The following is a 27827-nucleotide window of genomic DNA, read 5'->3' on the forward strand; positions in this document are numbered from 1 at the left end:
TATCCCCTGGTGACCAAAATTAAATTTAAATTATGTCATGACCCTAAAATTATCCTTACACATAGAGGGAACATATAAATATTTTGATTTTATTAAACAAGGAAAGGGAAGGTAAAAAAAAAAAGGAGGGGAAATGGAGAGATCTTAATAATTTTACTCTCAATTATAAATTATCTGATTAAATCTATCTTATTTCTAAGTACATTTAAGGCAAAGTCTTTAGGGATTAGTAATTTTACAACAGAGTCTTTTTATGGACAAAGTCCAAATCCCAATAGAAATATCCAAAGGTGGTCTGTTCTCGGGTTGGTCAGCTGCTTCCATCTGTCCAGCAGAAGAATGAAGACTGCTTTCTTTTCCACAGCCAAAGATATTCCCAGGCTTGTAATTTGAATGATGGTTTCTCAAGCTGCTCCAGGAAAATACACCTGCCTCCTCCTTCATCCAGGTCCAGAGAGACTGTTTCAGTTGCTTACCTGTTTCTCTGGGAGTCTATTCCACCAGCTCCAGGGAAAATTCTAATCCCATGCCCTGTCAATCACTCTTATGTCCTAAATCTTATTTCCTATTGTAACACATCCCATTAGAAGACTACCAGTGTTGGGTGCCACCATGCTTTCTTTTTTTTTTTAATATCATTTTAAAATTATTTTTAAAATATTTTTCCATGGTTGTATGGTTCCTGTTCTCTTCCCTCTCTTCTTCCCTCCCCCCTCCTGGCTCTGGCAAGCAATTTCACTGGGTTATACATGTATTATCTCTCAGAACCTATTTTCATATGATTTATTTTTGCAATAGAGTTAACTTTTTAAACCAAAACTCCAAATCATACACCATATAAACCAGTGATAAATCATATGTTTTCTTTTCTATTTTTACTCCCATAGTTCTTTCTCTAGATGTGAATAATATTCTTTCTCATAAGTCTCTTGGGATTGTCCTGGATTAATGCATTACTACTAATTGCAAAGTCCATTACATTTGATCATTCCACAGTGTTTTAGCACAATGTTTTCTGAATTAGCCCTTTCCAGTTTTAGACATCAAAACCCTACTTGCCACCAGATGCAACAAAAAGTCACACTGCTGCTCCTTCTATCTTTTCTCTGATGTTTTAAACAGCACTCTAATCCAAGCTGTTTGGCTTGATTAATTTTTTTATTTCCTAGTTGTTAAATTCTAATTTTTAAAGACTGAATTTCATCCTTGGCTTTTTGATCTCCTTTTTCCTTTTGATTTATTTTTCTTTTTAGGTCATTATTTTTGTCTTTTACTATCTTTGCCTTGTTTTTGAGCTGGTTCAGAGCATGGGTGGAGTTACAGCCAGTTAAATTCCAATAACGTGATCTCTCCAACATGGAGATGTGGAGATATTATAGGGAATTTTGGGAAATACTAAGTACTTCTGGGGAATAAATCAAAGGTTCAAAATCTCCATTTATACACCTCTAAGGAAAGATGATATTGGTAACTCTTAAAAATTATTATTATCAACAGGGTAGCTAGAAGAAGTATACTTAGAAGGAAAATGACAAACTGTATAGGATGAAATGTGTATGTATATATATATATATATATATATATATATATATATAAAACTAGGGGCAAAAAAAGAGGATAATACTAAGAGAAATGGGAAAAGAGATAAAATGGGGTAAATTTATATTTCATAAAGAAGTACATGGGGAGGGGGGAAGAAGACCAATACAATGGAAAGAGATTGAAGACAGGTAATACTTAATTCTTACACTCTTTAAAATTGACTCAGAGAGGGAAGAACAATCAGATCCATTGGGGCAGAGAATTGTATTGTGCCCTATCAAGAAGTAGAAAGGTAATAAATGGGCTAGTGGGGAGGGAAGCAATACAAGGAAGGGATAGTGTGGGGGTCATTTAAAAGGTTTAGTATAATACTGAATAATATAAGTGCAGGGTCCATCACTGGACTACCATGGGTTGCCCTGGATAAAGGGGGTGTCTCTGTATTTTGGAGAAGGTAGAGGTCTCAGACCATGAGGAATGTCTGGGAGCCTATTTGTTGGAGGGGACCACATCCTTCTAATAAGTAATTATTGGCTTGGAGTTCTACCTCAGATGTTTTATTGTAAACTGGACAAATTTCTGGCATTACAGGGACATGTAATAAGACAATGGCCAAATCAAGAGACAGCAACTTAAGGGAGATGATCTCTGTGGTCTATGAAAAAGAAAAGTAAACACAGGAGTCAGTAAAGAAACATTCAGAAGGAATGAAAAGGAAAAGGAAGAAAAAATTAATTTACTATAATGGTGGGAGGAAGTTCCACTGAAGAATGCTCCTTTGGGTAAAGAAATATGCTCTGTGGAGAAAGATGGGGACTTTACACTAGTGTGGCCCCTGTGGATTTGGTACTTGAAAATTTTTTCCTACTTCAAGAGATAAGGATTGAAATCCCTTAGAAGAGATTTTAAGGAAAATGTAGGGAAAAAAAGTTAACTACGGAAAGGCATAGATTAGTAGTGGACTAAATAATCAGGTATGTGGTAGGGAATAATACTTCCAGACTTTAAAAGATAGTTAAAAAATAAATAGTTCTCAAAAGAAAAGTATTTCCCAGCTTTTGGGACAAGAACCCACTATTTTACAAAAACTGATGGGAAAATTGGAAAACAGTATGGGAGAGATTATGTAATTTAGATCAACAACTCACAACCTACAACAAGATAAATCCAGAATGGGTGAATGACTTAAATACAAAGAAGGAAACTATAAGTAAATTAGGTGAACACAAAATAGTATACCTGTCAGATCTATGGGAAAGGAAAGAGTTTAAGACCAAGCAAGAGATAGAGAATATTACAAAATGTAAAATGGATAATTTTGATTTCACTAAATTAAAGTTTTTGTACAAATAAGACCAATGCAACCAAAATTAGAAGGGAAGCAACAGATTGGGAAAAAAATCTTTGTAACAAAAACTTCTGATAAACATCTAATTTCTCAAATTTATAAGGAGCTAAGGGGCAAGGGAAATGAATAGGCAGTTTTTGGATAAAGAAATTAAAATTATCAATAAGGATATGAAAAAATGTTCTAAATCTCTCATAATTAGAAAAACACAAATAAATACAACTCTGAGGTAGTACATCACCCCCAGAAGACTGGCCAATATGACAGCAAAGGAAAGTAATAAACGTTGGAGGGGATGTGGCAAAATTGGGACGCTAATCCAACCATTCTGGAAAGCAATCTGGAACTATGCCTAAAGGGCTTTAAAAGACTGGCTGCCCTTTGATCCAGCCATACCACTGATCGGTTTGTACCTCAAAGAAATAAAAGGTAAAAATACGTTTACAAAAATATTTATAGCGGCACTCTCTGTGGTGGCAAAACATTGGAAATAGAGGGAATGCCCTCCGATTGGGGAATGGCTGAACAAATTGTGGTACCTGTTGGTGATGGAATACTATTGTGCTGAAAGGAATAATGAACTGGAGGAATTCCATGTGAACTGGAATGACCTCCAGGGTGAAAGGAGCAGAACTAGGAGAACATTGTACACAGAGACTGATACATTGTGGCACAATTGATTGTAATGAACTTCTCTACTAGCAGCAATGCAATGATCCAGGACAGTTCTGAGGGTTTTATGAGAAAGGACATTCAGAGCAAGAAAACAGCAACTGCTTGATCACATGGATCGATGGGGATATGGAAATAGCTCTTCATCAATGACACATGTAAAACCCTGTGTACTTGCTCATTGGCTATGGGAAGGGGGAGGGAAAAGGGGAGGGAAAGAATATGAATCATGGAATCATGGAAAAATATCCTAAATTAATTAATCAATTAAATCAACTTTTTAAAAGTGAGGCAAAAAAAGACTGTAAACTGTAGGACTTATGAGAAAGAATGCTATCCACATCTAGAGAAAGAACTGTGGGAGTAGAAACACAGAAGAAAAACAACTCCTTGATCACATGGATTGATGGGGATATGATTGAGGATATAGACTCTAAATGATCATTCTATTATAAATATTAATAATATGGAAATGACACATGTAATCAATGATACATGTAAAACCCAGTGGAATTGCTTATTGGCCACAGGAGGGGGGAGGGAGTAGGGGAGGAAAAGAATATAAAGCATGTAACAATGGAAAGATATTATTAATTAATTAATTAAATAAATTAAAACTGGTTAGTCAAAGAACAAATCAAAGAAACAATTACTGATTTCATTGAAGAGAATGGCAATGAGGAAAAAACTTGTCAAAATCTATGGGATGCAGTCAAAGCAGTACTCAGGGGAAAATGTATATCCTTGAGTGCATAGATCAACAAATTAGAGAGGGAAGAGGTCATTGAATTAGGCATGCAACTTAGAAAACTAGAGAGAACAAATTAAAAATACCCAAATAAAAACTAATTTGGAAATTATAAAAATCAAAGGAGAAATTAATAAAATTGAAAGCAAAAGATTGATTGAACTAAGACTAGGAGTTGGTACTTTGAAAAAACAAATAAAATAGATAAAGTACTGGTTAATCTAAATTAAACAAGAAAGAAGAAAATCAAATTAACAGTATCAAAGATGAAAAGGGCTATCTCACCTCTAATGAAGAGGAAATTAAGGTAATTATTAAGAACTATTTTGCCCAAATATATGGCAATATATGACAATATCAGTGAAATGGGTGAATATCTACAAAAATATAAGTGCCTAGATTAATGAAAGAGGAAATAAATCATCCCATCCCAGAAAAATAAATTGAACAAGGCATCAAGAAACTCTCCAAGAAAACGTCCCCAGGGCTAAATGGAATCACAACTGAATTCTATCAAACATTTAAAGAACTAAATCCAATAGTATATAAACTATTTGAAAAAATAAGCAAAGGAGGAGTTTTCAAATTCCTTTTATGACACAAATATGGTACTGATTCTAAAACCAGGCAGACTAAAAACAGAGAAAGAAAACTGTAGGCCACTCTCCTTAATGAACACAGATGTAAAAATCTTAAATAGAATGCTAGCAAAAATAATCCAGCAAGTTATCACAAGGATTATTCACTATGATCAGATGGGATTTATACCAGGATTGCAAGGATGGTTTAATATTAGAAAAACCATCCACATAATTGATCATATCAACAAGCAAACCAACAAAAATCACATGATCATATCAAAAAATGAATAAGAAAGAGGTGAGAGAAGCAAATGAAATCTTAGAAAAATTAGAGTTAGTAGACATGTGGAGAAAAATAAATAGGGATAAAAAGGAATACACCTTCTTTTTAGCAGCACATGGTACATTCACAAAAATTGACCATGTATTAGGGCACAAAAACATTGCAAACTGTAAAGATTAAAATTTAGGGAAACTGAGGCAGGTATAAATTAGTTTCTCTCTGCAAGGAGTATTATATTTTTAGAGGTTTATTAAAGGTTGGGAATTTAAGAAAATACGAGTAAGAAAGTCACGTGCTAGGTGGGCCGACAGGCCCAATTCAATTTCACTCACATCATGAGAGATGCGTCTGCTCCAAAGTGGAAGTAGAAAAGAGGGCCTGTAGCCTTTACAACCAGATTAAATACCCCATCTTGCTCTCGGTGCAGGTGAGGTTACAAGCCATTTTGGGAAGTGAACAAGGACTTCTGGGGAATGGAGTCCTGGATTCAAGTCTCCATTTTTACAAAAGGACAGAAATAATAAATGCAACCTTCTCAGACCACAATGCAATGAAAATAATAATTAGTAAGGGTACATGGAGAGATGAATCAAAAATTAATTGGAAATTAAACAAAATGATTCTCCAAAACCGGCTAGTTAAAGAACAAATCATAGAAACAATCAATAACCTCATTGAAGAAAATGACAATGGTGAGACATCCTTTCAAAACCTATGGGATGCAGCCAAAGCAGTACTCAGTGGGAAATTTATATCCTTGAGTTCATATATAAACAAATTAAGAAGGGCAGAGGTCAATGAATTGGGCATGCAAATTAAAAAACTAGAAAGTGAACAAATTAAAAATCCTCAGATGAAGACTAAATTAGAGATCCTAAAAATCAAAGGAGAAATCAATACAATTGAAAGTCAAAGAACTATTGATTTAATAAATAAGACTAGAACCTGGTACTTTGAAAAAACAAATAAAATAGACAAAGTACTAGTCAGTCTAATTAAAAAAAGGAAAGAAAAAACCAAATTGGCAGTATCCAAGATGAAAAGGGAGACCCCACCTCTAATGAAGAGGAAATTAAGGCAATCATTAAAAACTACTATGCCCAATTATATGGCAACAAATATGGCAATCTAGGTGATATGGATGAATACTTACAAAAATATAAATTGCCTAGACTAAAAGAGGAAGAAATAAATTACCTAAACAACCCCATATCAGAAAAAGAAATTGAACAAGCCATCAAAGAACTCCCTAAGAAAAAATTCCCAGTTCCAGATGGATTCACAAATGAATTCTATCAAGCCTTCAAAGAACAACTAATTCCAATATTATACAAACTATTTGACAGAATAAGCCAAGAAAGGGTTCTACCAAATTTTTTTTACGACACAAACATGGTACTGATCCCAAAGCCAGGCAGATTAAAAACAGAGAAAGAAAACTATAGACCAGTCTCCCTAATGAATATAGATGCAAAAATCTTAAATAGGATACTAGCAAAAAGACTCCAGCAAGTCATCACAAGGGTTATCCACTATGATCAGGTAGGGTTCATACCAGGAATGCAAGGATGGTTCAATATTAGGAAAACCATCCACATAATTGATCATATCAACAAGCAAACCAACAAAAATCACATGATTATCTCAACAGATGCAGAAAAAACCTTTGAAAAAATATAACACTCATTCCTATTGAAAACACATGAAAGTGTAGGAATAGAAGGGCCTTTCCTAAAAATAATAAACAGTATATATTTAAAACCATCAGTAAGCATCATCTGCAATAGGGATAAATTAGAAACCTTCTCAATAAGATCAGGAGTGAAACAAGGATGCCCATTATCACTCCTATTATTTAACATTGTGTCAAGGAAGTTCATCCCCTCCCCCTCCTGAATAGCTTGACCTGCCCATCAAACATTCCTGACATAACATAGTTGTGCCAGGTTTGCATCCCTCTATGTGCTGTATGTCAATAAAAGTCAAGACTTTAGGGCTTGAGAGGGAGAGAAGCAAGAAGAGAAGGAATAAGGAAGAAGTTGGTAACAGGGGAGGCAGGTGAAGGGAGGGAGGAAGAGACATGCAGGCTAGGGACCACATGGCCAGGTTATTTAGAGGAATGATTGTCTACCCTTTCTAATAAACTTAATAAAACATATAACTGTGTAGAAATATTTCAATTCTTACAACATAATACTAGAAACATTAGCAGTAGCAATTAGAGAAGAAAATAGGTGATGAGGAGACCAAACTATCACTCTTTGTAGATGATATGATGATCTATTTAAAGAATCCTAGAGAATCAACTAAAAAGCTAGTGGAAATAATCAACAACTATAGCAAAGTTGCAAGATACAAAATAAACCCACATAAATCATTAGTATTTCTATATATTTCCAACACAACTCAGCAGCAAGAGTTAGAAAGAGAAATTCCCTTTAAAATCACCATAGACAATATAAAATACTTAGGAATCTATTTACCAAGACAAACAGGAATTATATGAACACAAATACTAAACACTTTCCGCACAATTAAACTAGTTCTAAATAATTGGAAAAGCATTAATTGCTGATGATGCTATGTTAGTTAGAAGAACTAGCATAATAAACATAATAAAAATGACAATCCTACTCAAACTATCAAGAAACTTTTTTACTGAAGTAGAAAAAAAACTACAACAAAGTTCATTTGGAAGAACAAAATATCAAGACTATCAAGGGAAATAATGAACAAAAATGTGAAGGGCGGGGGGAAGGCTAGCAGTACCAGATCTTATACTGAACTATAAAGCAGTGGTCATTAAAACAATATGGTACTGGCTAAGAGACAGAAAGGAGGATCAGTGGAATAGACTTAGGGTAAATGACCTCAGCAAGACAATGTATGATAAACTCAATGATTCCAGCTTTTGGGACAAAAATCCACTATTTAACAAAAACTGCTAGGAAAAATTGAAAACAGTATGGGAGACATTAAGTTTAGATCAACATCTCACACCCTACACCAACATAAATTCAGAATCAGTGAATACTTGAATATAAAGAAGGAAACTATAAGTAAATTAGGTGAACACAGATTAGTATACCTGTCAGATGTATGGGAAAGGAAAGAATTTAAGACCAAGCAAGAGATAGCGAATATTACAAAATATAAAATGAATAATTTTGATTACATTAAATGAAAAATGTTTTGTACAAACAAAACCAATGCAACCAAAATTAGAAAGGAAGCAAAAAATTGAGAAAAAATCTTTATAACAAAAACCTCTGACAAAGTCTAATTACTCAAATTTATAAGGAGCTAAATCTATTGTACAGAAAGCCAAACCATTTCCCAATTGATAAGTGGGCAAGGAACATGAATAGGCAATTTTCAGATAAAGAAATCAAAAGTATCAATAAGCACATGAAAAAGTGTTCTAGATCTCTTATAACTAGAAAAATGAAAATCAAAATAACTCTTAGGTACCACCTCACACTTAGCAGATTGGCTAACATGACAGAAAAGGAAAATAATGAATGTTGGACAAGATGTGGCAGAATTGGGATATTAATGCATTACTGGTGGCATTGTAAGTTGACCCAACCTTTCTGGAAGGCAATTTGGAACTATGTCCAAAGGGCTTTAAAAGACTATCTGTCCTTTGATCCAGCCATGCCCCTGTGGGGTCTATACTCCAAAAAGGTCATAAGCATCATAAGCCCCCAGCCCTGGCTGCTATTGATGGTCCTGTTGTGCTGCTGCTGGCAGCCACTGTGTCTTCAGAATTCACAAGCTGGGAGTCCTTGGAGCTGCTCTCTGGGCTGCTGGTAAAACCCGGGGTGTGTTTTCCTTAGGCAACAATTAGATACCAAACTCCCTGTCCATGTGGCAGGGGAAGCAAGCTGCTCCCCAGGCTTTTACCCTATGGGGGAAGGGGAAGGAAGGGTACTCTTCCAAACAGGAAGTAAAATTGCAAGCATGACCCACTCTATGAAAGAGCAGTACATTACCTATTTCAAACAGCTCCCAGTTTTAGGATGCTTTTTCTTCTTATCATTCCTGGGTGCACTAGTCCTTTTGATTATCTTGCCTGAAATACAGGGGAGAAATTCATCTCCCTACAACCCTTTGCCATTTGGGCCTGCCCAACCTTTACAATACATCCAATTTGAGATGTCTGCACACTATGCTTAGTGAGGAATTATCCCTCACTATGGGAGATCCCAGAGGTGTGAAGAAAGGAATCCAAAAGGATAGAGAAGGAATTTTAAGGAGTCTGGAGGTGAAATTTTTAAACCCTTTCAGACTCCACTGTTTTAAAAAAGTCTCTGTATCTTACTGTATTTTGCTAATTGCTTTCAGATTTAATTTTGTTGTTTTAAGTTTATCTGTGTTAATCTAATCAATATCTTTCGGTTATACTGAATCATTTTAATCTACTGTGTTTTAGCTTTTAGATACATTCTGTTACTTCCCCTATGACTATTGAACAAAATAATGTAAAATATTGTAATATGCCCATAAAGACAGCCTTTTTCTGATGTGCTCCATTAACCTGGTTAATAACCTTTGGGAAATTTAATGAGCTAAACAACTCAACTTGATTTGAAGGGGTCTTCAGATGTGATTTTTATATTTTTTTTCAATAGCTCTGACTAATCATCTTGCCTGACTCTGAGTTATTTGTAACATGAGGAAAAGGGTCAATTTTAGTAGCTGAAGTGAAGTGCAATTATATCCCACCTCCACATTTGTGAAAATGCTAATGGATGGAACATATCACAGTCTCATATCAGAGGAGCTGGGAAGTTGTTCCTAGTGTGTGGTACCCCTGAATGGCACCCAAGAGGGAGCATCTCCCATTTGTAACTCTTCAGCTTACTTTACCCTTACACCAGAATGATCTAAATTCTTGGTGACATTTTATAGAGCCAATATCAACAGTACAGAGTTTTGTGTCTTTTCTAGACTCCTCTGCCACATTTTTGTAATGATGAAAGTAATACATTTAAAAAAATATCTCAGCCAAGGTTGAAAGATTGCTACTGTAATAGTGGAATTTGGTAGGGGAATGAACAAGAAGGAAACATATAAAAAATCCAGGTTTATTGTTTGGGAAAGGGAAGAAGGAAAAGGGGTTAGGAGAATTATTACAATTAAACTAAAACCCTAATTTCTATAAATCTATCTTAACCTATTTTATGTAAGCTAAAACAATAAGTTTCCCCAATAACCAAATCTCACAAATAGAGTCTCATCAAATAGGCCAGGATCTTTAGATGAAAGCTGTTCAAAACAGTTCCAGTGGAAAAGTGGATCCTCAATCTTCTTTTTCAAGCTGCCAGCAGCTAGTTCAAAAGAATCCTCTCTTTAGAAAACTGTTTTCAAACCTCCAACTCCAGGTCCATCAGGAGAGAACTGCCAAGACTTTTGGGACCTTAGAATTTTTACCCAGATCCTAACCCTTAGGCTCCCATGTGACTCTCAGTCCCATGCTCCTGTCAATCACTCTAACATTTGCATTACACACTCTTTTGCAAAATGTAATCTCCCTATCACACTACACCTGAAAAACTTGTGAAAAGTATCCATTAGCTTCTAAGGGTTTTTTTCTTTTTATGTCATACAGCAGACTCATGTGAATCCTAATGATATTGGGTTTGTTTGCTATTGTCATTAAATGGGCTATAACTGGGGATTTTGATACTTCTTGAATGTGCATTGCCTGTTGTACTATTGTTCTTTATAAAAAAAAAACCCTGTTACTTTGTAGAAAATCATTTGCACTCACACAGTGGATCATGGCCAGTTTAAAAAAGGAAATGGATCTCATTTGGGGTGAGAAACCTTTATATTCTAGCTTTTCTTTGCTGACAGTGTGTCAATGATTGTAAGCTATATATTTTTGATTTTTAAAACTTTATTATTATTATTTTTGCTTGCAGGTGCAATATAGTATTCCAGTTTTATTTGTTCTTTCCTTTTCATGTTTGAAGCACATGCCACCAGTATTGAGAAGATTTTTAAAATTTTTTTTTATTTCGCAGTAATATAAGTGTAAAATACATTTGCCCAAGTGTCAATGCATACCCAAAAGCTTTAGACTATAAAAATGATGCCATTTATTGTTTAAAAAAAATATGGGACTTTGTTTAATGATTCTGACTGATTCCAGAAGAAGGGAATACAAAAAGAGTCATTGCACAGTGCTAAAGAAGCACAAAGCTAAACCGCATAGTGCCTATTAAGCACAAGGTCAAAGAGACCAATCCCAATGGGACTGATGTAATTTTGATCCAAGAGAAGAGGACTTGAACTTGTTTGGGGTTCTAGGTTAAGGCTGTTTGGGCATATGTCAATGGCAGATCTTCCTTGTCCTACATTCTACCATGTATATCAATTCTGGATATATCCTAGCTCCCATTTGCTACATAAATCTAGTCCTTTTTCTGTCTTTCATAGTGTGGCTAACTTTCTGTAGTCCTGGCTACTGATTGGGTAAGTGCACAATTGCATAAATCACTTTAATTGGGCTCTGATTCAAAGATCTGTTAGAAGTTTATTTTCCTTTCCTTAGAATTTTTATACATAAGACTTTGATATTCTATATTTCATCCAGAAATTATCTTTTCTCTTTTATTTGGATTTTTTGATGTTTTTTTTTTATTTCTCTTACCAATTGATTCATATACTTCATAACTCAGTCATGCATCCCTGAGTGATACCTGTATTTTTCAACATCCTCTTCAGGGAGGAATGTATTATTATTCTAAAATGCAAAGTTTAAATTCTTTTGAGGGTAATTTTAGGATAAGAAACATGGTACCTCCCTGAATCCAGAAGATGAACTGTTTGGAGAAGGCACCATGAAGATGCCTCCACAGACCATACACTGCACCAGAAGATGCAGAGTGAACTTTGGGATGTAGTGATTTGAACTGTGTGGGGTTGAATGCATTTGCTTTTGTATGTATACTCTTATGCCAAAGGGGACTGCCCCCAATTGGATTTTTGTCAATGTGCCAAGTAATCATTGGTTTTGTTCTTTTTCCTTGTTATCCTCAAATTATTGTAATTTAAAAGTTGGTTATGTTTACAAGATCCACTTGAGAGACCATGGGGATGGTATAATTAGAAATCTGTTATCCTAAAAACTACATTTCCCAGGAACCCACTGACTCCCTGTCATTATGTACTTTCTATAGACAGGGAATATTAGGTAGTTGGAGTTCCAGGCCTTGGGCTCTTTTGACTCTTTGGCTTTCTATCTTGAGAATGGTAGTGGTGAGGGGGGTTTTATTTGTTACCTTCTTATTCCTTTACTTCTAATGATATATCTCCTAAAATATAATATTTTAATTATTGAGATTAATTTTAATTTTTACACTCTACTGGCAGCAATACAATAATCCAGGACAATTCTAAGGGACTTATGAGAAATAATGCTTTTCAAATCCAGAGAAAGAACTATGGGAACAGAAACTCAGAAGAAAAACAACTGCTTAATCACATGGGTTGATATAATTGGGGATGTAGACTCTAAACAATCAATCTAGTGCAAGTATTAATAATATTGAACTAGATCTTAATCAATGACACATGTAAAAGCCAGTGGAATGGCTCATTGGCTATGGGAGGAGGGTGGAAGGAGGGGAGGAAAAGAACATAAGTCATATAACCATAGAAAAATATTCTAAATTAATTAATTAAAAATTTTCAATAAAAAAAGACCCCAAAGAGATAAAAGGGGAAACTATGTGTCCACAAATATTGATAGCTGTACTCTTTGTGGTGGCAAAACATTGGAAAATGAGGCAATGTGTGGGGGTCCTTGACTGGGTGAGTTGGTGTCAGCAGATAATGAATGATGGGAAGACAGTAGAGATTGTCAGCCTGCAGCCAGGCACCACACACAACTGCTCCACCTTTACTGGTTTGATTTTTATTTTTATACTCTCAGTGGTTACACAGATACATACTTTGATTTCATGGGTTCCAACAACAAACACAAAGCTTTTACAGTAGATGGATGTTTTTTTCATTATAAGCAGCATGATTAGGGGTCAGTTCCCCAATAACCCATGAGGTTCAGACAATTATTCATTACTTTAATCAAATACAAAATAAATCAAATTTCTAAGGAGGCTATCAACACACAACATTGTTGTCAATTCTTTGTTAATCAACATAACCCAGATTTAAGTAATTTTCCAATATCAGGATTTCATTTTCCAATGTTTCACTAAGGCTTCTAGATGTGTTTCTTAGGCTTTAGTTAGTAAAACAAGTTAGTGAGGTGTAACATAACAGTCTCTGCCTTGTAGCAATGGAATTTAACAAGGCTGGATGACAGCCTTCAAACCAAGATTCCACAGAGCAAGGACTGGGGTAGCATTATAAGACAGTTGGAAAACTGGCAACTGACTCTCTCTCTAGGAAGCAGACAGAAAGGGTGTGTGGAAGAGTCTCTCTGAAGGAAACCATCTTTGGAGCTGCTTGGGAATTGGATCATCTTTAAGGAGAGGTTGAGTGAGTGATCTCCCTACACTCATGGGTGGTGTGTGTGTGTGTGTGTGTGTGTGTGTGTGTGTGTGTGTGATCTTCCTCCCTTTCTGAACCTTGTGAGGACTCATCTTGAGACAGCTGTGTGACCCAACCAAGGACTCTGGTATTGTGAGAATCTGGGCCCTGTGGTCTTTACTAATCCCCTTTATCTTTAATTATCCTTTTATTTAGTTAGATTAAGGTTATTTAAAAGGCTAAAATTTTAATATCTGGATGGGTTAGAAAAAATAAGTTACTCCCTGATTCCCTTTCCATTCCCTTGTCCCTTTCATTAATAAACTTGTTTTTTATATATGTATTTACTTTGATCCCTTCTGTTTAACTTCTGTGAATCTTAAAACTACTCAGACTCTACTTCAGAAGATTTGATTAAGCTATTCCCCTATTGTAACAATGGAGGTACTTGGTCAGGAATGTATTGAGAACTTTTAAAATTACTCCACCCTACTCTGACAGTGCCTTAGAGGAAGATAAAGTTGAAAACTCCTGATTGAACAATGAAAAGTCCCTAACATACTTATAGTGAAGCTAAACACATAAGCTAGGTCTATTTTTAGATCTAATACAAAAAGGTGCTCAGTACCTATAAAGGTTAAATTAATACCTAAAAAGTCAAGCAACTTACAAAAGGCTGCTTAACAAAAGAGGTGTGAAGTACTCAGTAGATTTTATCTAACCAGAGAAAGTGAGAACAAAAGAAGATGAGAACTAAGAATGGGCAGTCCTGGAAAAAAAAAGCGTCCTCAGTGATTGGTAGACATAAAAATTTAGGGGAGGTGACATAAGAGAAAATTTCTTTAAAAGGAAGGGACTTATTGAATTTGAGGTGGTTGGAGTTAGTAGTTATAGTAGTTTTTGGATTGGAAGTTAGTTGGAGTTTGAGTTTGGAGGTTTGGAGCTTACTTGAAGACGATCTTGTGGTGAGTGATAAAGACTGACTCGCTCCCATTTGGCCTACGCCCTTTCTACTATTTTCTCTTTCTCTCTCTCTCCTTTACTTAATTCCTTCATTTCTATTAATTAAAATCTCCATAAAACCCAGCTGATGTGGGTATTTTCATATTTGGGAATTCTCCCATGGTGAACACTTAATTTTAGATTTTAAATCAAGACACTAAAATTTATCTTTATAGTTTGGCCAAAACTTTACAATTTTGGCAAGTCACAATCTTGGCAAACCACATTTTCATGGTTACACTTCTCTATAACAGCCTGGAGGGTAATTAATTTACCTGTCATGCCTGACTTGTAGTGGGGGTGGAGAATTTAACTGTAGTTTTGTTAGAAGTTTAACCCATAGGAATCTTTAGGTTTGATTTTGTAAGTATGATCTTTTGGTGATATTCTGGGGGAATAATGGGGGATTAATCCTGTAATCATTTTGCTCTCATATTATTTTTCCTGAGGCTATGGAGAGAACAACAATCATAGCAATTCCAATAATAAGGAATGTTAGTGAGAGAAGTCTCCACAGAGTGGATATCTCCATCCTTCCTGGGGGCCACTTTAATACCTCTGGTTTCCACAAGTGACCATGTCAAACAGTGTGACTTTGATGGCCCCTAACAGGGATGTCCTTTGATTGCAGAATGGGTAAACCAATTGTGGTATGTGTTGGTGATGAAATACTATTGTGCTCAAAGGAATAATGAACTGGAGGAATTCCATGTGAACTGGAACAACCTCCAGGAATTGATGCAGAGTGAGAGGAGCAGAACCAGGAGAACATTGTACACAGAGACTGATACACTGTTGATTGTAATGGACTTCTCTACTAGCAGCAATGCAATGATCCAGGACAATTCTGAGGGACTTATGAGAAAGGACATTTAGAGCAAGAAAACAACAACTGCTTGATCACATGGATCAATGGGGATATGGAAATAGCTCTTCATCAATGACACATGAAAACCCTGTGTACTTGCTCATTGGCTATGGGAAGGGGGAGGGAAAAGGGGAGGGAAAGAACATGAATCATGTAATCATGGAAAAATGTCCTAAATTAATTAATCAATTAAATCAACTTTTTAAAAGTGAGGGGAAAAAAGACTGTAAACTCCTTGAGAACAGGGAATTCTTCAATTTTTGTCTTTTTTTTGTCCTCAGTGCCTAGGATAGTATTTAATATGTTGTAAATCCCTTAATAAATTTTTATTGATTAATTTAAAAATTATTAGATAGAACTTGTTTTTTAAAAATTGTATGTGGGGGGAGCTGGGTGGCTCAGTGGATTGAGAATCAGGCCTGAAGATGGGAGGACCTGGGTTCAAATATGACCTCAGATACTTCCTAGCTGTTTGACCCTGGGCAAGTCACTTAACCCCCATTGCCTAGTCCTTACCACTCTTCTGTCTTGAAACCAATACACAGGATTGTTTCCAAGATGGAAGATAAGAGTTTAAAAAAAACAAACAAACAACCTAAATGCAAACTCTACCTTTTCATCTTAAGATCAATAGTGTATATTGGTTCCAAGGCAGAAGAGTGGTAAAGGTTAGTGTTAAGTGACATGCCCAGGGTCACACAGTTAGGAAGTTTCTGAAGTCTTATTTGAACTCTGGTCCTTCCGTCTCTAGGCCTGGCTCTCTCCACTGAGCCACTTAGCTTCCCCCTCTTTTTTTTCTTTCTTTTTAATATTTTATTTTCCAATTACATGTAAGAACAGTTTAGAACATTCATTTAAAAAAATTTTAAGTTCCAGATTTTCTCCTTCCTTCCCCCAATCACCCCTTAATAAGAATACAATTTTATATAGTTTGTACATATGTAGTCATACAAAATACATTTCCATGTTAGTCTTATTGAAGAAGACAGACAAAAAAAAGACAGAAAAGAAAAAGAAAGGGTTTTTTTTTTTTAATTTACTGATGTTTGTTTAACTTGGAATAAAAAAAAAAGAAAAAGAAAAACCAGGCACAGATCAGTTCTTTCTTATCACTAATTGAGGGGAAGTAGCTTTGACCTCCTGAGTTAGAATAGAAGCAGAACAATGGTTTCTGTTCTACCCCACCACATTCCTCCTGCCATCCATCAAAGTTAATATTCTTCATTGGCTTCCCCTTCTTCTTCTTTTTTAAAATTTTACTTATTTAAAAATGTTTTTAAATTTATTTAGCATATTTTCTTTGTTCCCCATTTGAATTACTTTATTTAGTCAATTTAGAATATTATTCCTTGGCTACAATAATCACATTATTTCCCTCCTTCCCCTTCACCCACCCTTCCCGCAACCTACTCACAATTTCATTGGGTTTTACTTGTGTCCTTGATCAGAACCTATTTCCATGTTGTTGATGTTTGCACTAGGATATTCATTTAGAGTCTACATCCCCAACCATATCCCTTCGACCCATGTATTCAAGCAGTTGTTTTCCTTTGGTGTTTTTACTCCCACTGTGTTTCCTCTGAATGTGGATTGTGGTTTTTCTCGTAGATTCCTCCAAGTTGTTCAGGATCATTGCATTGCCACTAATGGAGAAGTCCATTACATTCGATTGTACCACAGTGTATCTCTGTGTACAATGTTTTCCTGGTCCTGCTCCTCTCTGCATCAGTTCCTGGAAGTCATTCCAGTGAATTCCTCCACTTTATTATTCCTTTGAGCACAATAATATTCCATGCCCAATATATACCATAATTTGTTCAGCCCTTCCCCAATTGAAGGGCATCCCCTCATTTTCCAATTTTTTTGCCACCGCAAAGAGCGCAGCTATGAATATTTTTGAACATGTCTTTGTCCTTGTTATCTTTGGGGTACAAACCCAGCAGTGCTATGGCTGGATCAAAGGGCAGGAAGTCTTTTAGCACCCTTTGGGCATAGTTCCAAATTGCCCTCCAGAATGGTTGGATCAATTCACAACTCCACCAACAATGCATTAATATCCCAACTTTGCCACACCCCCTCCAACATTCATTACTTTCCTTTGCTGTCATGTTAGCCAATATGCTAGGGGTGAGGTGATACCTCAGAGTGCTTTTGATTTACATTTCTCTGATTATAAGAGATTTAGAACACTTTTTCATGTGCTTATTAATAGTTTTGATTTCTTTAACTGAAAATTGCCTATTCATGTCCCTTGCCCATTTATCAATTGGAGAATGGCTTGATATTTTGTACAATTGGTTTAGCTCTTTATAAATTTGAATAATTAGACCTTTGTCAGAAGTTTTTGTTGTAAAGATTGTTTCCCAATTTGTTGCTTCCCTTCTAATTTTGAATGCATTAGTTTTGTTTGTACAAAAACTTTCTAATTTGATGGAATCAAAATTATTGATTTTGCATTTTGTGAAATTTTTCTAGCTCTTGCTTGGTTTTAAAGTCTTTCCTTTCCCAAAGATCTGACAAGTATACTATTCTGTGTTCACCTAATTTGCTTATAGTTTCCTTGTTTATATTCAGGTCATTCACCCATTCTGAGTTTATCTTGGTGTAGGGTGTGAGATGTTGATCCAAACCTAATCTCTCTCACACTGTCTTCCAATTTTCCCAGCTGTTTTTATCAAATAGTGGGTTTTGGTTCCCAAAACTGAGATCTTTGGGCTTATCATAGACTGTCTTGCTAAGGTCATTTACCCCTAGTCTATTCCACTGATCCTCCTTTTTGTCTCTTAGCCAGTACCATATTGTTTTGATGACCACTGCTTTATAGTATAGTTTGAGATCTAGTACTGCAAGGTCACCTTCCTTCACATTTTTTTTTCATTATTTCCCTGGATATCCTTGATCTTTTGTTCTTCCAAATGAACCTTGTTATGGTTTTTTTCTAATTCAGTAAAAAAGTTTTTTTGGTAGTTCAATGGGTATGGCACTAAAAAAGTAAATTAATTTGGGCAGGATTGCCATTTTTATTGTTAGCTCATCCTACCCATGAGCAATCAATGTTTTTCCAATTGTTTAGATCTAGTTTTAGCTGTGTGGAGAGTGTTTTGTAGTTGTGTTTATATAGTTCCTGTGTTTGTCTTGGCAGATAGATTCCTAAATATTTTATATTGTCTAGGGAGTTTTTAAACGGAATTTCTCTTTCTAATTCTTGCTGCTGAACTGGGTTGGAGATATATAGAAATGCTGATGACTTATGCCAGTTTATTTTGCATCTTGCAACTTTGCTAAAGTCGTTGATCATTTTTACTAGCTTTTGGTTGATTCTCTAGTATTCTTTAAGTAGACCATCATGTCATCCGCAAAGAGTGATAACTTGGTCTCCTCCTTGCCTATTTTAATACCTTCAATTTCTTTTTCTTCTCTAATTGCTACTGCTAGTGTTTCTAGTACAATGTTAAATAATAGAGGTGATAATGAGCATCCTTGTTTCACTCCTGATCTTATTGAGAAGGCTTCTAGTTTATCCCTATTGCAAATGAAGGAAAAAGAAAGTTTTAAAAAATCCTTCAATTTACTTTGAGACTCCTTCAGTTCTTTCTTTGGAGATGGATAGTATTTTTCTTTATGAATTCTTCTGAAGTCTCTTGGATCATTATATTGCTGGGAATAGCTAAGTTGTTCAGTTGATCATTGTTACAATATTGCCATTTCTTTGTACAGTATTCTTCTGCTCACTTTACTTTGCATCAGTTCATAAGTTTTGCCTGCATTCTGCCTGTCGTTTCTTATAGCAAAATAGTATTCCATCACTATAATATACTAAACATGTTCAGCCATTCTGCAGTTCATGGACACCCCTTCAATTTCCAGTTCTTTGCCACCATAAAAAGAGCTACTATAAACATTTTTGAATATGCGGGTCCTTTTCCTTTTTTCTTTTGATCTCTTTGGAAACAGAACTAGTAGTGACATTGCTGGGTCACAGGACATGCACAGTTTTATAGCCTTTGGGGCATAATTCCAGATTGCTCTCCAGAATGTTTGTCAGTGCACAATTCAACCAACAGTACCGTAGTGTCCCAATTATCTCACATGCCCTCCAACATTAGTCATTTTCCTTTTCTGTCTTATTATGTTGACCTTTCTTCTCAGACTTTTTTTTAACCACATGAGATATTGTTCTGATCAAAGTAAGAGTCTAAGGAAGAAAGGCCAGGGACACTGATCACTGCCAACATCCTTCACCATCTTCCTATATTTGGTGTACTCTTCCTAAATGTAACAACAGCCAATTGTAAGTGGCAACATGGGCATATATGACTTGAACTGCACATAGGAGGTTGAGATGCCAAGCAGGGTAGCATGATCAGATCTGCAGATTGCTGATCAATGAACTAGCTCTCATAAATTCTGGTCCAGCACTCCTTTTCAAATAAGTTACCTGGCTTAGATTGCCTTGCCAGGGAGAGCCTGGTTGTGGCAAAATTCAATAGAGACTGCTGTGAGCTCATTCAGCTTAAGTATCTTCTTGGTCAATTTGAGGCTCAGACACATTCTTACTGTATTACATGGCTAGAGTTGACCCCATTTTCCTGGCTTCATTTCAATTTATACAATCACCACACTTGGCATAGTTGTCTCAATGAAATCATCTTCCTTGCTTCCTATTGTATGATGCTCTGAAGCTCACCTGTGGAGGAGCTGAACAGCTGTTCTACTCCACCCCGAAGTGCTTATATTCCTTTGGCAAATTAAACATTCCTGTGGGCTGTGTGTGTCCCTACTGCTAAAGGCACCAGGAATTCAATTAATAGGTGCTTTATCAATGAACAATTGCTTGGGCTCTTTCAAAGAATCATTGAGTCACAGAATTAAAAGGACCTGAAAAGTCATTCGCATTAGCAAACTTAGTTGCTCTCCTATTTGCAAGTCATTGCATTAGACACTGGAAGTAAAAAGATAAAGGGGGCAAAAAAGGGCACTGTCCCTACCAAATAGTACTTAAAGTCTTATAGTTGGTGGCATTTACCCAAAGAAGGGTGGAATAATATATATACTAAGGGCACAAAAGAGGTAGAGACAGAGCTTTGGAATTAAATCAAGAATGATTGCTTTTAGCTGGGGAAATCAGAGCAGTCTTTATGAGGGAGATGGCTCCTGATCTGGCCTTTGAAGGAAGAGAAGGATTTTTTAACATATGAAGGGAATATGTTCCAGGTATGGAAATAGGACAATGAAGAATGAACTGGGGAAATAGGTGGTTTTCTATTTGGATGAAACAGGAAAGGGAGTAATATACAAGAGTGGAAGAAGAGACTGGAATCAGACTGTGGAGGGATTTAAATGTTATGCTTTGTTCAGTCATTTCAGTCATGTCTGATCTTTGCAACTCCATTTGGAGTTTTCTTGGCAAAGCTACTGAAATAGTTTTCCAGCTTATTTTACAGATGAGGAAACTGAGGCAAACAGGGTTGAGAGACTTGCCCAGGATCACACAGCTAGTATTATCTGAGATAGCATTTGAACTCAGTTTTCCTGACTCCAGGCCCAGCGCCCTATCCGCATGCCATCTAGCTGCCCGAAAGTATTAAGCTAAGGAGTCTTTTGTTTTATTCTATCAGTAGGGAGACTTGGAAAGTAACTGGTCTCACATCCCATCCAATGGATGAATTCCATTTCTATGATACCCTGGATGGATGATTATTTTGATGGGTATGATGGTGGCTCCTCTGGCTCATTTTTTAGAACCCAGTGGATGTTTTTTTAGTGGAAATAGTTATAACCCAAAGCCCTGGGATTAGGTCCCAGAGAGACCAAAGACAAATACTTTTAGTGCCTAGGGGAAATAAATTATTAGGTATTTCAAGTGTTTGTTGATTGTTTACTATTCACTCAGGACCATGCTGGAGCTATGGGGTGGTCAAGAGACATAAAACATGCGGATTTCCAGGTTTGCAATTTAGAAAACTAACCAACAGCCCTGCTCCTTCTTAACACAACCTATCTAACTCTTTCCCCTCTCCCTAAGCTGGGGGAACTGCCCTTCATGTCATTGTTCTCCCTTTGCCCTTTTACCTAGCCTGACCTTGGAATAACATGTTCCCTCACTGACTCAGCTGCCTCTCTCCATCCCCTTCAAGGATGTGCCTCACAGGTGTTTTATTGCTTAACAAGGCCAGCTAGGCCACTGTAGGCAGCTTTCCCACGTAGATCCAACCAGTCGTCCTGGTCATGCACGTGACTATCACCATAATAAGCCCTCTGCCACATGATATGGCAAACTCCTTGAGGGCAGGGGATGCGTTTTATTGATCTTTTGGTTGCTCTATGGCTCCTGGTAGCTGAATCACAGATGTTTGTGGAATCAATGAATACACAGGAGTATAAGATGAAAAGTGTTTGTGTAGGTAATACAAGCATATCATTGGTATTGATGCATAAAGTACTTGTTTACTGTGTCCATCCGCTCTGTTTCCATCCCAAGCTCCTCCAACTTGAAATGGAAATCACCTCTTCTCCTCCCTCTTTAATCTCGAGTGCCCATCTTGTTCAGGGTCTTGGCTCTTGACCAAGAGAAGTGTAAAAGTTGGTAAATAAACAGTGCTGCTCAAGGCTATGAGAAAAGCCAGGACTCAGAGCAGGTGGGAATAATCAGACACTCCTGAGAACTGGACAGCAAGCATGCAGATGAGAGGAAAACACTTCTGCTGGTCTGTGATCCTTCCCTGTCTCATCATGTAGCAGTGACCCAAAAGAACCAGCATCACTCATCTATCTTTCAATGGACCCTGGGGGCTTGATCTAGCAGGGGAGCCCCGGTACTCCTATCCCCCCATAGAGGAACCTCTTTTTGGGGAAGGTCATTCTTTTGGACCACAAGTAGTTTTAGGAGGGATGCGCATGGAGTGGTGAGTGTAATATTTAAATTAATGTGCAGTAACTTCAAGAATTATATTTATAAAGTTTATTCAGAATCACTTGAAGTAGAAGTTCAAATCCAATTATTATCTAACAAAAAAACAAACCCACGTGAGTAAGTTCCTTGGCTTCAACTCACCCCAGCTTCAGAGCCTGTGATCAGAGGTGGGGCTACACAAAACTTATATCCTCCCTACCTTAGCACATAACTTGAAAAGGAACGTGGGATTCTAGGAATTGGAGTTTCTGGGGAACAGATTCTAATTACATGAGAGAGGAAGGGGACATCCACCTAGCCAGCCACATCAATGGAATCAACCCTGGTGATTAATGGGATGACAGATGTCACAGCTACCTTAAAGAAAATGACAGGGGCAGTTAGGTAGCAGAGTGAATGGAGTAAGGAGGACCTGGGTTCAGATCCAATCTCAGAAACTTCCTAGCTGTTTGATCTTGGGGAAGTCACTTAACTCCAGGTGCTTAGCCCTTCCCACTCTTCTTAGAATTGATTCTAAAGTTTTTGGTTTTTGTTTTTTAAAAAAGGATGGGAGAGGAGGAATATAAATAGTCATTATGAACACTGGAATTTAAGTATTCATAACTTTCAGTAGAGGGCAAGTTCCTTGCGTCTGTACCTCGCTGATGCCTTACACATACTAGATATTTAATGAATGCTTGCTAGATTGGGTCTGCAAGCAGCCTGGGGAAAGCATCATAGGCAGTCCTGCTTCTCTTTTGTCTTTCAGACCTGGCCAGTGGAGGAAGCATGGATTGGGCCTATGAACAAGGCATCAAATATTCCTTTATCTTTGAACTGAGAGACAGAGGTCGCTATGGCTTCTTCTTGCCAGCCCATCAGATTATTCCCACTGCAGAAGAGACTTGGAGGGGCCTGAAGATGATCATGGAATATGGACTATGTTCAAAACCATCCATATTAGCTCTCTGGGACTCTAAGACAGGGAAACAAACCCACATGATTAAAATCTCATCATTTTAAAGCAAAATTTGGGTGTGATCCTCTCTTCCTCATGGTCCAATCTATGTGAACATTCACTTCCTTGGGCCATTGTTCTGTCTTGTGATTTCAGAATTCATTTAATTGGTCATTCATTCAACAAGTATTTACAAAATGCCTGATATGTGCTAGGCAGCTGCTGCGGGGCACTAGAGACATAAAGGAAAGAAAGAAAGAAAGAAAGAAAGAAAGAAAGAAAGAAAGAAAGAAAGAAAGAAAGAAAGAAAGAAAGAAAGAAAGAAAGAAAGAAAGAAAGAAAGAAAGAAAGAAAGAAAGAAAGAAAGAAAGAAAGAAAGAAAGAAAGAAAGAAAGAAAGAAAGAAAGAAAGAAAGAAAGAAAGAAAGTCTCTTCTCTAAAGATGCTTACATTTTTGACTGGGGAAAAACATATTGGTTAACAGGAAGGCACTCATTAAGAGCCTTCTATGTAGGGGATTATCTAGATGGCTCAGTGGATTGAGACTCAGAGATGGGAGGTCTTGGGTTAAAATCTGGTCTCAGATACTTCTAGCTGTGTGACCCAGGGCAAGTCACGTAACACTCTTCTGCCTTGTGAAATAATATACCAATTTATAGTATTGATTCTATAATGGAAGGTCAAGGTTTTAAAAAAGTTTAGAAAGGGAAGAAATTAAAAAGAATTTTGGGGGAAGTGACTCCAGACACTTTATTTCTTTTTTTTTTCAATTAGTCAAACGCTGCCTTCTTTCCCTCCTACCTCCTTCTTTAATTTCCAATTCTTTGCTACCACAAAGTGCTGCTATAAATATTTTTGTACAAATAGGTCCTTTCCATTAAAAAAAAATCTCTTTGGGATACAAACCTAATACAGACCACTAACTTTGATCAAATTTCTCTCCTTTCTCAGAATAATATTTTTAAAAGCATAAAATGAAATAGTAGGATTACAGGTCTACCAAACAATGATCAAAATAGTTAAAAGACAAAAAACAAATTCATGGATTTTGGGTTTAGAACCTGTGCATAAAATGGGGAAAATCAGAGTCTACCTCTTGGGTTAATTGTGAGGATAAAACAAGATAATATTTGTAGAGCCCCTTGCAAATGTTTTTTTTTTTTGGTTGTTGTTTGTTTCTGAGAAATTTTTTATTTAATTGCTTAATTTAGAATATTTTTTCATGGTCTCATGATTCATGTTCTTTCCTTCCCCTCCTCTGTCCCCCCTCCCATAGCCAACAAGCAGTTCCACTGGGTTTTACATATGTCATTGATTAAAACCTATTTCCATATTATTGATATTTGCGGTAGGATGATCATTTAGAGTCTATATCCCTAATCATATCCCCATCAAACCATGTGATCAAGCACCTGTTTTTCTTCTATGTTTCTGCTCCCACAGTTCTTTCTCTGGATGTGGATAGTGTTCTTTCTCCTAAGTCCCTCAGAATTGTCCTGGGTTATTTCATTGCAGCTAGTGGAGAAACCACTACATTTGATTGTACCACAGTGTATCAATCTCTGTGTACAATGTTCTCCTGGCTCTGCTCCTTTCACTCTGTATCAATTCCTGGAGGTTGTTCCACTTCCCATGGAATTCCTCCAGTTCATTATTCCTTTGAGCACAATAGTATTCCATCACCAACATATACCACAATTTGTTCAGTCATTCCCCAATTGAAGGACATCCCCTCATTTTCCAATTTTTTGCCACCACAAAGAACGCAGCTATGAATATTCTTGTACATGTCTTTTTCCTTATTATCTCTTTGGGGTACAAAATCAGCAGTGCTATAGCTGGATCACAAGGCAGACAGTCTTTTAGCACCCTTTGGGTATAGTTCCGAATTCCTTGCAGATCTTAAGATACTATATCTTCTATTAGCTATTATTATTGTTGCTGTTACAAGAGTTCTCAGTCTCTTTGGTCTTATCCCTCTGAACCGCAGGGAAGGAAAAGTTCAACTATGTGGCATGGAATTAAGCTGCTGGTCTGTTGGCCAGGGAGGAGCAGGACTCTCTGGGTTCAACCTCTCTGAGCCTGCAGAGCCAGTTCTTAACTTGTCAGTCAAGTGGTTTGTCCTTTTATCACCCCATAGGAATGGAAGATGCATAGACACTGATAGGAACGGGGCCAGACTGTTATTGTAAAGGCAGCACAGGGTGTGGGAATTGCATTTGCATTTTTGGGAACCTGAGTCTTCTTCAGCCTTCTTATAAATACAGCCTGACTCAGGCACTAGATGACCAATGCTCCTGGACATGAGGTGGATACTAGTCTTCGGGGCCCTTATAGGGTCCATATATTGCAAAGAAAAGTTTAATGGGTGAGTTCCTTTTTTGGCTTATTTTTTTGGTTATGCCTGAGTATATGTGTGTGCATGGGGTGGAGGGTTCTCATTTTCTTCTTTCTGTTTCTGTCTTTGTCTCCAGTTTTCTAAATCTCATGTGTTTTTTTCTTTCTGTACAAGTTCATTATTAATTAGAAATAATTGTCAAAATTTAAGCTGATCATGGGCTGCAGGGGACCCTGTGTTCTTGAGATTTGGAGCATGTATGTGCTGGATGGCCAAGCACAAACTCTGCTGAGTTTTGAGAGGTACATTAAGAGAGTTGGTGGGGGAGGGGGGCAGCTAGGTGGTTCAGTGGTTAGGCCTAGAGATGTGACATCCTGGATTAAAATGTGGCATCTGACACTTCCTATCCTCTATGTGACCCTGGACAAGTCACTTAACCCCATTGCCTAGCCCTTACCACTCTTCTACCTTGGAACCAATACTTAGCATTGATTCTAAGCCAGAAGGTAATGGTTTGAGAGAAAGAGACAGAGACAGAGACAGAAAGAGAGAGACAGGCAGACAGAGAGACAGAGAGGCAGAGCTGACTACCATATGGTAAATTATTTTGGCCCCAGCGCAGAAAATCATTTCCAAAGCCAGTGGGTTGCAGAGATTGGGGATGGGGGTAGGAGGTTCTAACTGTGGTCAGAGCCTCATTTTGACAAGGGGAACTTTAGTAGTTTTTTCTTTTTTTTTCCCTCACTTACTGATATGACATTTGCAAGGGAGGATGACCCAAAGGTTAGTGCATTTTAGTCTTTGACTTTTGGAGATACCTTCTTTAATAGTAACCAAATTTAGAGTGTGCTTTAAAGTTTACAAAAGCACTTCATATTTATCAATTCATTGGAGCCTCAGGACAAGCCTGCTGGGTAAGTACTACAGCGCCAATTGCCCCTATTTGTTGATAAGGAACCCAGGGCTTGTCCCAAGTGGCGTCAACGACAGGCTTCAAACGGAGGTCTAATGGCCGGTCCAGTACTCCGAGATTAGAACTCGCCTGGTTCATAATGTACTTTTATTCAATTTAACTTCTAGAAAATACTTTTAGATGAGTCGGTCATGCTCTGCCCCACTTCCTGCCTTTATAGGCACCTCAATGCTCCATCCCATCCCTGTCTCTAGCTTTTGTGCCTTTAATACCTTCTCGGAATGCGAGGAGCCCCGGATTCAGGAGCTTGGTGCTGGAGAAGATGCTGCAGCCCCCGCGAGAGCAAGACGTCTGCTCTCCTAATCCAGGCTTGTCCTCTAGGGGAGGGGGGAGGGCGGGGCCGCTCTGAGCTGTTTATTACCAGGGAGGCTGAGATGCCTGTTGTGACATTAACTTCTGTGCACACCCATCTCTGCTGCCCGTGGCGTGGCTCTCCGGAGCGAGGATACACTCTAGCTGGGGAGAGATTTCTCTCTGGGTAGCTCAGTAGGAATTTTCCCAGTTGCCTGCTGAGATGCCGGGTAAAAGTTGTCAGGAACTCAATTGAGCCACTGGCTCAAAAGTCCTGGCCCATCATGGTGCCGGTAGACTATTGTTTTATCGATCCCCCAACAGTGGCACAATGATTACCCTCTAAGGAAAACTCTTTATTAATAGTCTGGGGCAGCCAGGTGGCTTAGTGGGTAGGTCCTGGATTCAAATCTGGTCTCAGATAATTCCTACTGTGAGACCCTGGGTAAGTTCCTTAAATTCAATTGCCTCACCCTTCTTGCCTTGGTATTGACTCTAGGACAGAAGGTAAGGGTTAAAAAAAAAAAAGTCAAGGTGGAGAGGGCAGCTGGGTGGCTTAGTGGATTGAGAGCCAGGACTAGAGACAGAAGGTCCTGGGTTCAAATCTGGCCTCAGACACTTCCCAGCTGTGTGACCCTGGGCAGGTCACTGAACCCCCATGGCTAGCCCTTACCACTCTTCTGCCTTGAAACCAATACACAGTATTGATTCCAAGATGGAATGTAAGGGTTAAAAAAAAAAGTCAAGGTGGGGAAGTAGGTGGCTCAGTGAAGAGAGAGCCAGCACTAGAGATAGGAGGTCCTGGGTTCAAATGTGGTCTCAAACAT

The 27827-nt window shown here is 37.5% G+C and overlaps 2 protein-coding genes across 3 annotated transcripts in view; both read left to right on the forward strand.

Moving 5' to 3' along the window:
* Positions 1-23465, forward strand: part of LOC100617853 (carboxypeptidase A2) — a 53965-nt gene extending 30500 nt beyond the window's left edge. The window contains 4 exon segments of the mRNA XM_056800659.1: positions 8830-8986; positions 21842-21953; positions 23211-23374; positions 23376-23465. Coding sequence (XP_056656637.1) covers positions 8830-8986; positions 21842-21953; positions 23211-23374; positions 23376-23405 — 463 coding nt within the window. The 3' untranslated portion in view covers positions 23406-23465.
* Positions 23466-25645: 2180 nt separating this feature from the next.
* LOC100020543 (carboxypeptidase A4) overlaps positions 25646-27827 on the forward strand; it is a 32243-nt gene continuing 30061 nt past the window's right edge. The window contains exon 1 of one of the 2 annotated variants that reach the window (XM_007504319.3): positions 25646-25766. In XM_007504319.3, the coding sequence (XP_007504381.2) occupies positions 25690-25766 (77 nt within the window). In that variant the 5' untranslated portion in view covers positions 25646-25689. Of the gene's footprint in view, positions 25767-27158; positions 27446-27827 lie in introns of those variants that run through there. The other variant, XM_007504320.3, reaches the window with a different exon arrangement.

Source organism: Monodelphis domestica, chromosome 5 (assembly GCF_027887165.1).
Source record: "Monodelphis domestica isolate mMonDom1 chromosome 5, mMonDom1.pri, whole genome shotgun sequence".
Lineage (NCBI taxonomy): Eukaryota > Metazoa > Chordata > Mammalia > Didelphimorphia > Didelphidae > Monodelphis > Monodelphis domestica.